Here is a 17588-nt window from a genome sequence, read left to right as displayed (position 1 = left end):
GCAGCATAACTAAGACCGCCTATTTCCACCTCCATAACATCGCCCGTCTCCGCCTTTGCCTCGGTTCATTTGCTGCTGAAGCCCTCATCCATGCCTTTCCCACATTACAACACTGACTACACTCCAAAAGTACTTCATTGGCTGTAAAGCACTTTCAAACATCCGGTGGTCATGAAAAGTGCCATAAAAATGCATGTTTTTTTGTTATCTCTCGGCTTGACTATCCCAACACACTCCTGGCTGGCCTCCGACATTCTACCTTACGTAAACTAGAGGTGATCCAAAATTCAGCTGCCCATGTCCTAACTCACACCAAGTCCCGTTCACCCATCACCCCCGTGCTCGCTGACCTACACTGGCTCCCAGTTAAGCAACGCCTCAATTTCAAAATTTTCATCCTTATTTTTAAATCCCTCCATGGCCCTCGCCCCTCCCTATTTCTGTAATCTCCTCCAGCCCCACAACCCCCCCCAGATTTCTGCGCTCCTCTAATTCTGCCCTCTTCAGCATCCCTGATTATAATCGCTCAACCATTGGTGGCCATGCCTTCAGCTGCCTGGGCCCCAAGCTCTGGAACTCCCTCCCTAAATCTCTCCGCCTCTCTCTCCTCCTTCAAGACGTTCTTTAAAACCTACCTCTTTGACCAAGCTGGTCGCCTGCGCTAATTTCTACTTATGCGGCTCGGTGTCAAATTTTTCATTTCATTAAAGTCCTGTTAAGTGCCTTGGGACGTTTCACTACGCTAAAGGCGCTACATAAATATAAGTTGTTGTTGTTGGGAGTGGAGGCCATGAGATTTTGAAAGCAACACATTCCTTCTTCACCCAACATGCGTGCACACACAGCACAGGATTAACTGGATTGCCAACTAGATTAGGAAATCTCACGTCAGAAGACCATGAGTTCAAGCCCCCACTCCAGAGGTTTGAGCACAAAGTCCGGGCTGACAGTTCGCTGCAGAACTGAGGGAGTGCTGACCATCGGAGATGCCGTCTTTCATGACATAACATTAAACTGAGGCCACGTCAGTCCATTCAGTTAGACATAAAAGATGCCAGAGCATTATTTGAAGATGAGTTTTCTCCTAGTGTTGCAGCCAACATATAGCCCTCAACCAACTCCACCAGAACAGATGAAGTGATCATTGATGACTGTGGAGATTGCTGTGTGTAAACTGGTTTCCATGTTTGCCTCCTTAAGTGACTGCATGTCATCATAATTCATTACCTGTGAAGCACATTGCGACATTCTGAGGATTGAAAGGCACTATATAAATGCAGGTTTGCTCTTCAATTCCCACCTGCTCCAGCCACAGACCAGGTGCAGCAAGACCAGGTGCAGCCCCTGCACCACAACCTTCGCTCAGGACAGGCAATTCAGCAGAGACTGGGCGTCAAAACCTGCAACCTTCATGGTCTGCGTGGCAGTAACACACTCCCTCAACCACCTGCTACTTCAAGTAGTTGGGGCATCACAGCTCCAACCTGTTGTCTCACACACACTGTCAGGACACATCTCTCGACCTGCCGTGTCCTCCCTGCAGCATGCTTCGGATTTGAGCAAAGCCATCGGAAGAATCGAGCAGGGGCGAGGAGCTTCCTGTGGAGGAGCAAAATAAATCTGCCAGTCAGCAGCCTGGGATCAGAGCCGAGGTCTGGGAAGAGGAGACATGCTCAGGGAATGGGGCGCTTTGTTTTTTGGGGGGGGGGGGGGGGGGAGGAGAGACAAAAATAAAGTGTTATGCAGCATCAAACGGTACATCGTGTATACACTATTGGTGCCAGCCTTTGCTTATGGAAGCACTCTCGCCTCTGAATCAGTAGGTTGTGGATTCCGGCCCCACTCCAGAGACTTGAGTATATAATCTAGGCTGAGGCTTCAGGGCAGTACTGAAGGAGCACTGTATTGTTGGAGGTGCCATCGTATGGATGAGGCATTAAACTGCCCTCTCAGGTGGATGCAAATGATTCCTTACACTATTCGAAGAAGAGTCGGAGAGTGTTCCCAATATACAGGCTAACCTTCAACCCTCAACCAACATCACTGACAAAATATAACATATTAACCAATCATTTATCTCCTTGTTGTTTGTAGGATCTTGCAGTTTTCAATTGGGCTGCCACTTCTCCCTACATTACAACAGTAACTACACTTCAAAATCATTTCACTAAATGTGAAGCGCCTTCAGACATCCGAAGATTGAGAAATGCAAGATCTTCCTTTCTTTCTATAATTCATCGTTCTATATCCCCAGAGTTCAATAAATGTCATTGCCAATTACACAACAGATGGAAATATTGATCTGTAAAATGCTGGCAACCATCCAATTCACTAAGACTTCAAATTAAATTCAGTGCATAATGCCTTTATAACATTTAAACAACCACTAAAGAGCTGACCGACTCTCCCCTGAAGGTCTGCCGAGTTTAGCCAGTAACTGGCTGAGCCATGTGGACCCATAACTCCCTGGTCCGGCCCGGTGCCATCCGTTGCTGGTTGGTCTCAGCCCTGGCAGCTGCAGGAGTGCTACGGACAGTCTCAGTGTCACTGGGTTGGATAGTGGCAGAGGGAAGAATCAGCCAGGGCCACAGCTCATGATCAGTTCAGTCTTCGTCACTGGAAGTGCGCGTGTGAATGGAAGGTGGGGGCAGACCGGGCTCAGCTGTGATGTCCCTTGTGAGGAAACAACTTGCTCAAGGTCACCACCAACAACAACCCAACTTGCATTCATATAGCGCCTTTAACATAGTGAAATGTCCAAGGCACTTCACAGGAGCGTTATCAAACAAAACTTGACACCGAGCCACATAAATAAGGAGATACTCGTGCAGGCTTGGTCAAAGAGGTAGGTTTTCAGGAGCACCTTAAAGGAGGAAAGAGAGGTATAGAGGTGGAGAGGTTTAGGGAGGGAATTCCAGAGCTTCGGACCTAGGCAGCTGAAGGCACAGCCGCCAATGGTGGAGCGAAGGAAATCAGGGATGCTCAAAAGGCTTACACATGATTAGTGGCCACTTGCACAATATATTGGAGAGCAAGCAAACCTGTAGAAACAACCCAGGGTGGAGTTAAGGCATTGAGAAGAGGATAGGAGAAAACTGATGGGAAAAAAATGGATGTCACACAAAAGGGTAAAAACTTGGTTTGTCAATGGCTCAGATATATACAAGCTTTACACAGACCTTATCAGCACTTTTCCATCTTCTCTCTTCAAGGTGATGTCTCTTATTGCACTGTGGTTCCACCAGCAGCCCTCCAACACCTCATCCAAATGGTCATGCCTCTTTTGTGAGTCCAGCATCAGTGAGCTATTCGACTGCAGGGACGCCACAGCAAAGTCATGCACTGTATTCACTTGACAGTCACACTGCACTTGCAACAGGAGTCACCAGATAGTAGCTTGGACCAGGAGCTCCAATTGGTTGTTCTCTTTTCTAGCTCAAGGGTGCTGATCCCAATTGGAGCACTGACCGGGGAGATCAAATAATGAAACGCGGACCAGGAAATGGACCTGGGACCTTCCAGTGTGTGCAGCTTCATACAACTGCACAGTAGGCAACCGGGGGAGCTCATTACACAGGTTTATGTCACTCGTTTCTGTACCTTCACACTCAAACTCACAGCTGCTGTAGGTCCTTATTAGCAGGTGGCAATATGACATTTTTACAACATACTCTGGTTGTCAACCTCAGGCAAGTATGCGCCAATGCTGTCGCACATCAGACATCCTCAAACTGTGTTGAAGGGAATGCATGAAGTGTCCCGTTGGTGTCTATCTCCTACATGGCTCCATTGGCCAAGGCAGTGTCCAACTTGGTCAGCAAGCTCCCAGATTTGATCCCAAGTCTATGCTCTTAACCAGGGATACAGTGAGGACAATTTGCATCAGTGCTCCTGGGTTAGGGAAGGAGAAATCGCCAGTGGTCACTGTTCCTGATCACGATCCAGTGTGAGGCAAGATTGGGCTGCAATACACCCATGGTGGAATCGCCCACAGAATAACCACTTGGATGTGAGTCTGGACATTGCAGCTGTGTGCGCTGGTGGGGGGGGGAGGGCGGAGTTGTTCAGAGTCATTCGAAATTCATTTTATAACATTTCCCTTCTCTGCCCGACAGCAATCTGCTGCATGGAAAATCATCAACTTGCACTTATACTGTACTTTTAATGTAGTAAGACATCCCAAGTCATTTCACATGAGCATTATCAAACAAAATTTGACACCGAGTCACATAAAGTAATATTAGGACAGGTGACCAAAAGCTTGGTGAAAAAGATAGGTTTTAAGGAGTGACTTAAAGAAGAGAGAGGCGGAGAGGTTTAGGGAGGGAATTCCAGAGCTTAGGGCCTCAGCAGCTGAAGGCACGGCCACTGAAATCAGGAATGCAGAAGAGGCCGGAGTTGGCGGCGTGCAGAGATCTCGGAGGGAAATCACTCAGAAAATGCAACCGATCCCTGTGTCAGAGCAGCATGGACTCCACACTTCAACCCCAGACCCATCTGTCAAACCACCGAGCCCCATCACACATAGCACCTGAACCCTACCCCTCAACACAGACCTCCAGCCTGCACTATCCTGCCGGTTGGAATTGGAATAGAGACAACTCAAGAGCTGCACAACGAGCATTTCCAAAGCTCCCCAGAGACCGTCAGCTACCGGAATAAAAACTGCTGCTGCTGCATACAACAGGTACATCCATAAAGAGCAACACAGCAGACTGCACTTTTAGTCAACACGGACCCAAGGTGTGAGGACGGCCAGCATCCTCACACCTTGGGTCCGTGACCCACAAGTTTTGAAATACTATGCTGTACAGTAATACATCTCCAGGCAAGATCAGTTTTAGCAAAACAGAAGATATTGGAGAGTAAAGATTTCCAGGAAATCCCAAAGCATTTCACAGCCAGTGAGTTACTCCTGATGTGTAGTCACTGCTGTTTTGTCAACAAACATGACAACCAATGTGTGCGTCGCAGTACTGCACTGACACATCAACCTCGATTGCACCTTCAAGTTCTGGAGCGGGGCTGAAACCCACAACCTTCTGACTCAGAGCGAAGGCGGCTGCCACGAAGTCAAGCTGACAATGTGTTTGCTCTGTTTGCATCTGAGATTTGCCTAAACTCCCAAACATGAATCCAAGCCTCAGAAACTGACAGCTAAGTTTTTGGAAACAAATTCATCAAATGCAAACAGCAAAAAACAAGTCGACAGGATTCCAACAAATGTTTCATCCGCTGCTCCCACCAGTTTCAGAAATACATCGAGATTACAGTTCAGGCTTGTAACTTGCTGCCGGTAGTTCCATCCAGTATATGTACTGAGTGTTTTCCAATTTTATTCTTCCCTGAACTGCACCTTCACTGAGCAGAATTGTGGAGTGAACTTGGCATCCAACTGTTCCAACCCTGAAGGCACAGAAATATGAGGGTGTCTCCTCTACACAGCGCTGCATTCCCAGTGTTCTCTCTACTTGTTACAGATGGCCTGGAGTGTACAAGGCAGTAACCTAACCAACAAATTCTGATGATCTCATAAAGTACTTCTCGTAGTTTATAACAGTCACAAACTGTGGACTGAGATTTTCGGAATGTGAGCACTCTGGTTCTCAGATGTATACAATGTGGAGGGACATTTAATTCAATCACCAGCAGGAATCATGCAGACAGAACTGGCAAGTTGACATTAATGTGAGACACACAGTGAGTCATTAGAGGGAGCAATTCCACAGACGACAGCAGCAGCCCTCCAACACCTCAATAAAGTGCTGGTCCTTCTCCAGTGCAACTTTCACAGGGACAGGTCGACGGGCTAACCACTCACAGGGAGGGAGCAGGGGGTCAGAACCAGCACAACCTTTGTCCTCACCTGACATCATCAATGGAGAGACAAGGAACGCCGAATTAATATTCCCAGGGACGGGATACACTGACTGATTATTCCCAGTGACGAGGTACACTGACTGATTATTCCGTGACAGGATACACTGACTGATTATTCCCAGGGACGGGATACACTGACTGATTATTCCCAGGGACGGGATACACTGACTGATTATTCCCAGGGACGGGGTACACTGACTGATTATTCCCAGGGACGGGATACACTGACTGATTATTCCCGGGGACGGGATACACTGACTGATTATTCCCAGGGACGAGGTACACTGACTGATTATTCCCAGGGACGGGATACACTGACTGATTATTCCCAGTGACGAGGTACACTGACTGATTTTTCCCAGTGACGAGGTACACTGACTGATTATTCCCAGGGACGGGATACACTGACTGATTATTCCCAGTGACGAGGTACACTGACTGATTATTCCCAGGGACGGGATACACTGACTGATTATTCCCAGGGACGGGGTACACTGACTGATTATTCCCAGGGACGGGGTACACTGACTGATTATTCCCTGTGACGGGATACACTGACTGATTATTCCCAGGGACGGGGTACACTGACTGATTATTCCCAGGGACGGGGTACACTGACTGATTATTCCCTGTGACGGGATACACTGACTGATTATTCCCAGTGACGGGATACACTGACTGATTATTCCCAGGGACGAGATACACTGACTGATTATTCCCAGGGACGGGGTACACTGACTGATTATTCCCAGGGACGGGGTACACTGACTGATTATTCCCAGGGACGGGATACACTGACTGATTATTCCCAGTGACGAGGTACACTGACTGATTATTCTCAGGGACGGGGTACACTGACTGATTATTCCCAGGGACGGGATACACTGACTGATTATTCCCAGGGACGGGATACACTGACTGATTATTCCCAGGGACGGGGTACACTGACTGATTATTCCCAGGGACGGGGTACACTGACTGATTATTCCCAGGGACGGGGTACACTGACTGATTATTCCCAGGGACGGGGTACACTGACTGATTATTCCCAGGGACGGGGTACACTGACTGATTATTCCCAGGGACAGGATACACTGACTGATTATTCCCAGTGACGAGGTACACTGACTGATTATTCTCAGGGACGGGGTACAATGACTGATTATTCCCAGGGACGGGATACACTGACTGATTATTCCCAGGGACGAGGTACACTGACTGATTATTCTCAGGGACAAGGTACACTGACTGATTATTCCCAGGGACGGGATACACTGACTGATTATTCCCAGGGACGGGGTACACTGACTGATTATTCCCAGGGACGGGGTACACTGACTGATTATTCCCAGGGACGGGATACACTGACTGATTATTCCCAGGGACGGGGTACACTGACTGATTATTCCCAGGGACGGGGTACACTGACTGATTATTCCCAGGGACGGGATACACTGACTGATTATTCCCAGGGACAAGGTACACTGACTGATTATTCCCAATGACAGTGACAGGGAACGCCAACTGATTATTCCTGGTGCATTTACCTACTGAGCCACTGAAGAATTAATTGACGTGACCATTGCGAGCTTACTGACTGATGACCAACTAATAACATTGTACAAGGGCATACCAGCTTGAAGCCATGGCTCAGTGGCAGCACTGTCACCTCTGAGTCAGAAAGTTGTGGGTTCAAGCCCCACTCCAGAGACTTGAGCACAAAAATTTAGGCCGACACCTGGGGGGTTGCGTCCGATGGGAGACTGAGTGCCACGGGGTGCGTCCCGATGGGAGACAAGGGCAACTGAGTGGAGTGGAGCGACCCGTACAGAAAATCTCTCCACACAAAGGGAAAGGCACGGAGGGAATCTCCCAGAGACAACTCAAGTTATGAGGTGCAGGTTCCCAAGGGAGGATTCAGGGGCCTTGCGCTGATGAGAAGATCAGGTTATGTGCGTTCGCGCCACACTCGAGCCTCCTCGATGCACCTGGTGGAGTCTGGGCCTAGCGGACCTTCAATGCATGGCTGGCTTTGGCCATGAGCCAGACGTAGAGTCAGGGCATCCGATGAGAAAACACTGCCGGCAACATCCAGCTTGCTCACCCATCATCCAGTACGTCCCTGACTCTGGCCACCAGCGCAGCCCGAGCCCTCTGCTTCGCCAGCAAACCACGCAGGGATGTTGACTGTGGATAGTGGTTGCGCCAGGAAATCCACTGCCTTTGACGGAGAAGAGCTCCTGCTGGAGACAACCAAGTTCCAGACTGTGATAAGATCATGATAAACGACAGGCTGCCCTGCAAGATTCTCTCCTTTGTGGGGTGGGAGCTGCGGGAATAGCAATTGTATTTGCCCTAGTGTCAAATGCCACTAATGGCCAGGATGAAATAGTAATGTCACAACTTGCCAACACTACACATTGTAAAATTGCTCTCAGATCTCAACCTCAACTCCAGAGACTCGAGCACAAAAATTTGCTTTAACATTTTGCGTGAACCTTACATGCGCACAGATCATACAATAACAGTGTTGTGCAATAGAAACTGCTAACTGACCACAGATGTGGCTACTGCAACACCGCTTAGCCACATGCGCTAAGTTTAGTGGAAAACTCCTTTCGTTTACTCACAATACAGGCAAATGCACTTCGTGTGTTTACATTTACACAACAAACATCAATTACCATTCAGTAAAACGCTTAAAAAACTGTTTGTCGTACCAACAAATGTACAAAAAGGGTTAAAGGACACAGCATACGTTTATAGTAAGTTAAAGGTGCTGTATCAATGCAAGTTATTGATGTGTGAATATGAGTATTGAGGTCACATGCCCAATGGTGTATATTTGCTCTGTTTATATTTACTTAACCAGTAATGCAATTAGCCACACCTAGATTCCCAATTAGCCATGTGTGGCTGGCACCAAAAAAAAATTTTTAAAACACAAAAAAAACCAAAAAAGGGCAGTTGAAAAGTGGCTGGAGTGTTCCCCAGATTAGGGGGCACTTGATTTAATGTTAATTATGTTTTACTCCAAAAAAGAGTTGTGGCTGGCAGCCAACGCACTGGATCAAAATAACCATTTGATTTACTCAGACGTTCTGTGACGTCCTCACTCACGGGCGACTCTGGTGCAAAAAGGACCTGTCCTGAGGTTTCAACAGCACTCACCTGGTGGGATTGTGAACCCAGAAGCGAGTTGCACTGTCGGCTGTTGCTGTGGGCGGATGATAAGCTGCGGGGCGACAATACGCTGGGGTGCCCCTATCCCAGGACGAGGAGGCTGCGACTGAGTGGCTGATGCATGGATGATGCCAGGGGTGGACGTGACGACTTTCGTGATGCCAACATGAGGCTGTGCGATCATGTTGACTGCAGGCTTGGCCACGGCATTGATGGTGACCGGGGCGCTGAGAGAGTTTGTAACTGTACATTGCGGCTGACTGCCCGAAGGGTTGGTCACAGGGACAGAAGAAGCTGGGCTGTTTAATAGGTTGAGTGTAACAGGCTGAGATTGAGTGTGCAGAACAAACTTTGTCTGTGACGCGGAGTCTGTATTGGTGGCTGTGGGGCTGACAATTGGACTGCTGACAGCAGCCGCCTGATGGTTTGCCACCTGTGTCACTGCCGCAACCTGACGGACGCCTGTCCTTGCCCCAACTTGCGGCAGTCCCGAAGTGTTCACGCCGCTGAGGGGGGCAATCCCGTTCTGCGACGGGGCAGTGCCCAAAACGTTGCTGGCATTCACGGTGTGCATTGGCGGTCTTTGGAGGGCGACGGAGGGGGTGTTGGCACTGCCCATGAGGACGCCGGCTTGCGACACAGAGACGAGCGGAGGGTTAAGGGTGCCGGCTGGTGCGGAGTTGCAGGGCGAGCTGGTGCTGGCAGCGGCGGAGGGCACGGGCAGGGCGTTGGCGGCCCCGGGGGCGGGCAGGTGGTTGAAGGTGCCGGGGGGGGTCCCAGCCGGCCCGGGGGAGCTGCAGCTCGCCCCCAACCCGTTGACAGCCTGAGGCGGGGGCAGGGGGGTCTTGAGGGGAGGTGCAGCGCCGGGGGGCAGGTGGTTGGGCAGCGGGGGCTCGCTGGTGGTGACCAGCCCCGGGGCAGGGGCTGTGCCCCCGGGGTGGGTGCTGCTGCTGCTGCCGCCGCCGCTGGCTGGGCTGCTGATGCCGGGGGCGGGTGAAGCGGGTGCAGCTGGAGGAGGAGGAGGAGGAGGCGGCGGCGGCGGCCGGTAGGGCTGAGGGAGGCGGCCGGTGCCCGGGGCCGCTGCACCTGAAGCCCGGGCTCCGGCCGCCGAGGTGTCCGAGGTGGGGAAGCTGCTGGCGGCGGCCGGCTCCTGCCCGAAGCCCGGGGCCGGACTGGGAGTGGGAGTGGGACTGGGACTGGGGGCCGCCGCCGCCGCTTTCTCCCCGGGCCGCGATGGCGCCATCCCGCCGAGGCGCTGCTGTCCGTCGGCCGAGAGGCTGCCCGCCGCCGGGCCCGGCCTCCCGTCGCCCGCCGGGGCCCCCACGGCGCTGCGGCCGGCCAGCTGCGACTCGAGCGAGCCCACCAGGTCGCTGACCGCCTTCTCGTCCACCTCTGACAGGAGCAGCTCCTCCAGCGGGTCCGCGCCCGCCGCCATCTTCCCGACAATGCGCCGCCGCGCATGCGCGGCCCCGGCCCCGCCCGCCGCCGCCGCCGCCGCGCATGGCGGGAGCCCGCGTGACGTCACCGCCCCAGCCCGGGATTCCCAGGAACACATTGCAACTCACTGGCACTGCCACAGTGCACCGACACAGCACACCGACACACTGGCAGTGGCACTGGCACAGCGTCCCGACACACTGGCAGTGGCACAGCGTCCCGACACACTGGCAGTGGCACAGCGCCCCGACACACTGGCACAGTGTGCCGACACACTGGCACTGGTACCGAGCACAGCACACAGGCACTGGCACAGCGCACCAACACACTAGCACGGCGCACCGAAACACTGGCACAGCGTCCGGACACACTGGCACTGGCACAGCGCCCCGACACACTGGCACAGTGCGCCGCCGCACTGGCACCGAGCACAGCACACTGGCACAGCGCACCAACACGCATTGGCACAGTGCACCAACACACTGGCACAGTGTACCAACACACTGGCACTGGCACAGTGCCCCGACTCACTGGAACTGGCACAGTGCCTTGACTCACTGGCACAGCACGCAGACCCACAGGCGCAGCGCACCGACGCACTGGCACTGACACAGTGCATCGACACACTGGCACAGCGCACTGGCACAGTGCACCGACACACTGGCACTGGCACAGCGCCCAGAAACACTGGCACTGGTGCAGTGCACCGACACACTGACACTGGCATAGTGCCCCAACACACTGTCACAGTGCACCTACACATTGGCACTGGCACTGACACAGTGCCCCGACACACTGGCACAGTGCACCGACACATTGACACTGGCACAGCCCACCAACCCAATGGCACAGCGCCCAAGACACTGGCACAGCGCACCAACACACTGGCACAGTGCACCGACACACTGGCGCAGTGCACGGACACACTGGCACTGACATCGCGCCCCCGACTCACTGGTACAGTGCCCCCACACACTGGCGCTGGCACAGTGCCCCAGCACACTGGCACCGCGCCCGAGACACTGGCAAAGTGCCCCGACACACTGGCACAGCGCCGTTCACCGTCCCACAGCACTTCACAGCCAATGGCATACCTTTTTTTTGAAGAGTAGCCACTGTTGTAATGCGAGAAATGCGGCATGCAATGTGCGCACAGCAAGATCCCACAAACAGCAATATGATAATAACTCAGATCATCTGTTTTAATGATGTTAGTAGAGGGATAAATGTTGGCCCCAGGACGCTGGGGAGAACTCCCCTGCACTTCTTCAAACAGTGCCATGGGATCTTATACGTCCACCTGAGAGAGCAGATGGGGCCTCGGTTTAATATCTCATGAGGACGGCACCTCCGACAGTGCAGCACTCCCTCAGTACTGCCCCTCCAACAGTGCAGCACTCCCTCAGTACTGCCCCTCCGACAGTGCAGCGCTCCCTCAGTACTGCCCCTCCAACAGTGCAGCGCTCCCTCAGTACTACCTCTCCAACAGTGCAGCGCTCCCTCAGTACTGCCCCTCCAACAGTGCAGTGCTCCCTCAGTACTGCCCCTCCAACAGTGCAGCGCTCCCTCAGTACTGCCCCTCCGACATTGCAGCACTCCCCCCCTCCCCCCCAGCAGTGCAGCTCTCCCTCAGTAAATTATGCGCAAATTGGCTGCCACGTTTCCTACATTACCACAGTGACTACACTTCAAACGTACTTCATTGTATGTAAAGCGATCTGGTGGTCGTGAAAGGCGCTATATAAATGCAAGTCATTTTTTTTTTCAGTTAGCGCACAGCAAGCTCCCACAAACACCAATGTGATATGACTTGATAATCTGTTTTAGTGATGTTGGTTGAGGGATAATTATTGGCCCGGACACCAGGGAGAACTCCCCTGCTCTTCTTCGAAATAGTGCAATGGGATCATTTACTGCAACCTGAGGGGAGATGGTGCCTCGGCTTAACGTCTCATCCGAAAGATAGCACCTCCGACAGTGCAACACTCCCTCAGTACTGCACTGGAGTGTCAGCTGAGATTGTTGTGCTTAAGTCTCTGGAGTGGGGTTCAGAACCTACACCTTCTGACTCGGAAGCGAGGGTGCTACCCACTGAGCCACAGTTTGACACTTCGCAATCACATATTGCAACAGAGAGTAATAGGGACAGGGAGTATCATAAAATCAGGTTACAACACAGAAGGAGGACATTCGGCCCGTCGAGCCCGTGCCGGCTCTCTCCTGGTCCCACTCCCTCGCCCTTTACCCGCAGCCCTGCAAATTTCGTTCTTCCGGGTACTTATCCAACTCGCTTTTGAAAGCCACGATTGAATCTGCCTCCATCCCTTTTCCAGGCCGTGCAATCCAGATCCTAACCACTCGCTGTGTAAAAAAGTTTTTCCTCATGTTGCCTTTCGTCTTCTGCCAATCACCTTCAATCTGTGCCCTTTGGTTCTTGACCCTTCCACCAATGGGAACAGTTTCTCTCTATCTACTCTGTCTAGACTCCTCATGATTTTAAACACCTCGATCAAATCTCCTCTCTACGTCCTCTGCTTTAACAACAACCCCAGCTTCTCCAGTCTATCCACGTAACTGTGAGTCAAGGAGAAAGGGTTAGGAGGAGCAACTGAAAGCTTGGCCGAAGAGGTGGGTTTTAAACAAAGAGAGGGAGAGGGACAGAGGTGCGGCGGGGGACGACAAACGTGTGCTGGGGGTAAGGTGCAGACAGAGCATTCCACAGTGTAACCCAGCTGAAACGTCTGTCAAATGTCACATTACAAGCGGTGCTGTCGGAGGCGCTCAAGAGCTGAGCGACTGGGTGAAAGAGAAAGAAAAACATGTACAGGAGCATGTTACAGACACTGACTACATTCACTGCTGTCAGCAGCACAGTTGTAGATTTTTATTACTGTCTTTGTGCATAACCTTCTGTTGTTCTGTCTGTGTCCGACATAAACCTCAGAATCTGAACCCAGTTCTAGTGTGCCATGCTAATATTATCATCTTCCAGAGTGGGCAGCAGTGATCTAGGAGTGTGTGTGCTCTAAAGAGTACTAGGTCCTTGCCAGGACAGAAAAACACACAAGGAAATTACCATAATTGCCACAGTATCAACTGTGGCTCAGTGGGTAGCCATTACAGAGACGTGGTTGCAAGCTGACCAAGGCTGGGAACTGAATATTTTGGGGTATTTGCCATTTTGGAAGGATAGGCAGAAAGGAAAAGGAGGTGTGGGTAGTTCAGTTAATAAAGGATGTGATCAGTGCAACAATGAGAAATGATATTGGCTCAGAAGATCAAGATGTAGAATCAGTTTGGGTGGTGATAAGAAATAATAAAGGAAAGAAGTCACTGGTGGGAGTAGTCTATAGGCCCCCGAACAGGAGCCACACTGTCGGACAGAGTATAAATCAAGAAATAATGGAGGCTTGTAAGAAAGGTATGGCAATAATCAAATTGACAAAGGTAGCCTTGAGGAAGAGTTCATAAAGTGTATGTGGGATGGTTTCTTCGAACAATATATTTCTGAACCAACCAGGGAGCAGACTATTTTAGATCTGGTAATGTGTATTGAGTCTGGATTAATTAATGATCTCATAGTAAAGGATCCTCTTGGGAAGAGTGATCATAGCATGGTAGAATTTCAAATTTAGTTTGAGGGTGAGAAAGCTAGGTCACAAACTAATGTCCTGAATTTAAGTAAAGTCAATTACAAAAGTATGAAGGCAGAGTTGGCTAAAGTAGACTGGGAAAATAGATTAAAGGGTAAGATGGTAGATAAGCAGTGGCAAACATTTAAGGAGCCATTTCATAACTCTCAGCAAAGATATATTCCAGTGAGAAAGAAAGACTCTAAGAGAAGGTTGAACCATCCGTAGCAAACTAAGGAAGTAAAGAATGGTATCAAATTGAAAACAAAGGCATATAATGTTGCGAAGGACAGTGGAAGGCCAGAGGATTGGGAAACTTTTAGAAACCAGCAAAGGATGACTAAAAAATAATAGAGAGATAAGATAGTTTATTAAAGTAAACTAGCAAGAAATATAAAAACAGACAGTAAGAGTTTCTACAGGTATATAAAAAGGAAGAGAGTGGCTAAAGTGGTCCCTTAGTGGATGAGGCAGGGAATTAATAATGGTAAACAGGGAAATGGCAGAGAATTTGAACAAATATTTTGTATCGGTCTTCACGGTAAAAGACACTAAAAGCATCTCAATAATAGATAATTAAGTGGCTATTGTGGCGGGGGGGTGGGTGGGGGGGAACTTAAATCAATCACTATCACTAGCGATAAAGTACGAGGCAAACAAATGGGACTGAAGGTGGACAAGTCCCCTGGACCTGATGGCCTGCATCCTAGGATCTTAAAAGAAATAGATGCAGAGATAATGGATGCATTGGTTGTAATCTACCAACATTTCTTGGATTCTGGAAAGGTCCCAGCGGATTGGAAAACCACAAAGGTAACGCCCTGTAAGGGATATAGAGTTGTAGCAGGCAAAGAGCAGACAGATTAAGAGGGCTTATCAGTATTAGGAGGGTTTGAGGAATCGGTGAAGTTCCTCTACCTTACGGTATGAATTATTGCCGATGTAGGTAAAGCACACTTATAACGAATTAAGCACGATAGTTAATTCATCCTTAACCTTAGTAACACATAACGAAGACAGTACAACTCAGCAGTTACAATGCAGAACATTTTGGCTAGAGGTTTCTGAGGAAGAGATAAGAAAGCTAGTATTTTGGGAACAAAGCTACTAAAGACTAAGGCAAAGATCACATCACTGAACAACATGATTGATATTGCATGTAGTACTCAGAGCCAGTCTGATAAGAGACAACAAATCAATGTAACTTCACTGATAGCAGTAGACCTATCGATGATTTTGTAGGAGGGTAGCCCCCCTCCAAAAACTGTATAAATTGTACTTGAAACCTCTTGTACTTAGAAGGTTCCACGTTTGAACTTTCCCTTGCATTTGCTCGAAATAAAGTCGGTTGAACCAAAGGTTTCATTTGTTTGATTCCGTGGTCGTTATATGGAGGGCGAGGGCAAGGTGTTGACTTCCTATATCAGGTAGTCCGCCTCAAGGAAAAGAAGTCTTCCTGTTACCTCAACACGTCCCTATTTAAGAAAGGAGGGAGACAGAAAGCAGGAAACTATTGACCAGTTAACCTAACATCTGTCATTGGGAAAATGCTGGAGCCCATTATTAAGGAAGCAGTAGCAGGACATTTGGAAAATCATAATGCAGTCAAGCAGAGTCATCATGGTTTTATGAAAGGGAAATAATGTTTAAGAAATTTGCTGGAGTTCTTTGAAGATGTATCGAGTAAGGTGGATAAAGGTGAACCAGTAGATGTTGAGTATTTGGATTTCCAGAAGGCTTTCGATAATGTGCCACATAAAAGGTTACTGCACAAGATAAGAGCTCATGGGATTGGGGGTAATATATTAGCATGGATAGAGGATTGGTTGACTAACAGAAAACAGAGAGTCGGGATAAATGGGTCATTTTCCGGTTGGCAAACTGTAACTAGTGGGGTGCCGCAGGGATCGGTGCTGGGGCCTCAACTATTTACATAGAAACATAGAAATTTACAGCGCAGAAGGAGGCCATTTCGGCCTATCGTGTCTGCGCCGGCCGAAAAAGAGCCACACGGCCCTCGGTCAGCAGCCCTAAAGGTGACATACAAACTCATGAACAATGACGAAAAGGCAAAGAGCACCCAGCCCAACCAATCCGCCTCACACCACTGCAACACCCCTTATACTAAAAACATCTACACTCCACCCCAACCGGAGCCATGTGATCTCCTGGGAGAGGCAAAAACCAGATAAAAACCCAGGCCAATTTAGGGTGAAAAAATCTGGGAAAATTCCTCTCCAACCCATCCAGGCGATCAAAACTAGTCCAGGAGATCACCCTGGCCATATTCTATTCCCTGCAGTACTTACCATTATATCTGCTCCGTCCAACAAAAGGTCATCCAGTCTAATCCCAATTACCAGCTGTCGGTCCATAACCCTGCAGGTTACTGCACTTTAAGTGCCCATCCAACCATCTCTTAAAAGTGGTGAGGGTTTCTGCATCCACCACTCTTCCAGGCAGCAAGTTCCAGATCCCCACAACCCTCTGTGTAAAGAAGCCCCCCTCAAATCCCCTCTAAACCTTCCACCAACCATCTTAAAACCCCCTCGTAAAAGATCCCTCCAACAATGGAAATAGACCCTTACTATCCACTGTGTCCAGGCCCCTCAATATTTTGTACACCTCGATGAGGTCTCCTCTCAACCTCCTCTGTTCCAATGAGAACAAATCCAGCCTATCCAATCTGTCCTCATAACTAAGATTCTCCATTTCAGGCAGCATCCGAGTAAATCTCCTCTGCACCCTCTCTATTGCAATCACGTCCTTCCTATAATACGGCGACCAGAACTGCACGCAGTACTCCAGCTGTGGCCTAACCAAAGTATTATACAATTTAAACATAACCTCCCTGCTCTTATATTCTATGCCTCAGCCAATAAAGGCAAGCATTCCATATGCCTTCTTAACCACCTTATCCACCTATAATCTATATTACTGACTTGGATGAAGGGACAGAGTGTAATGTAGCCAAGTTTGCTGATGATACAAAGATCAGTGGGAAAGCAAGCTGTGAGGAGGATGCAAATAATCTTCAAAGGGATATAGACAGGCTAAGTGAGTGGACAAAAATTTGTCAGATGGAGTATAATGTGGGAAAATGTGAGGGAATCCACTTTGGTAGGAAAAATAGAAAAGCAAATTATTATTTAAATGGGGAGAGATTACAAAATGCTGCGGTACAGAGGGATCTGGGGGTCCTTGTACATGAAACACAAAAAGTTAGTATACAGGTACAGCAAGTAATTAGGAAGGCAAATGGAATGTTGGCCTTTATTGCAAGGCGGATGGAGTATAAAAACAGAGAAGTCCTGCTACAACTGTACAGGGTATTGGTGAGACCACACCTGGAGTACTGCATGTAGTTTTGGTCTCCTTATTTAAGGAGGAAGATACTTGCATTGGAGGCAATGGTCAGAGAAGGTTCACGAGGTTGATTCCTGAGGTGAAGGGGTT

General features: G+C 49.6%; 1 protein-coding gene across 1 annotated transcript in view; it reads right to left on the bottom strand.

Moving 5' to 3' along the window:
* LOC139278232 (transcription initiation factor TFIID subunit 4-like) overlaps positions 1-10498 on the bottom strand; it is a 350027-nt gene extending 339529 nt beyond the window's left edge. Inside the window, exon 1 of the mRNA XM_070896875.1 lies at positions 9052-10498. Coding sequence (XP_070752976.1) covers positions 9052-10498 — 1447 coding nt within the window. The remainder of the gene's footprint in view (positions 1-9051) is intronic.
* Between the last annotated feature and the right edge of the window lie 7090 nt (positions 10499-17588).

This window comes from Pristiophorus japonicus, chromosome 13 (assembly GCF_044704955.1).
Source record: "Pristiophorus japonicus isolate sPriJap1 chromosome 13, sPriJap1.hap1, whole genome shotgun sequence".
In the NCBI taxonomy this organism is placed as follows: Eukaryota; Metazoa; Chordata; class Chondrichthyes; family Pristiophoridae; genus Pristiophorus; species Pristiophorus japonicus.
This window is presented reverse-complemented; position numbering and strand designations above follow the sequence as displayed.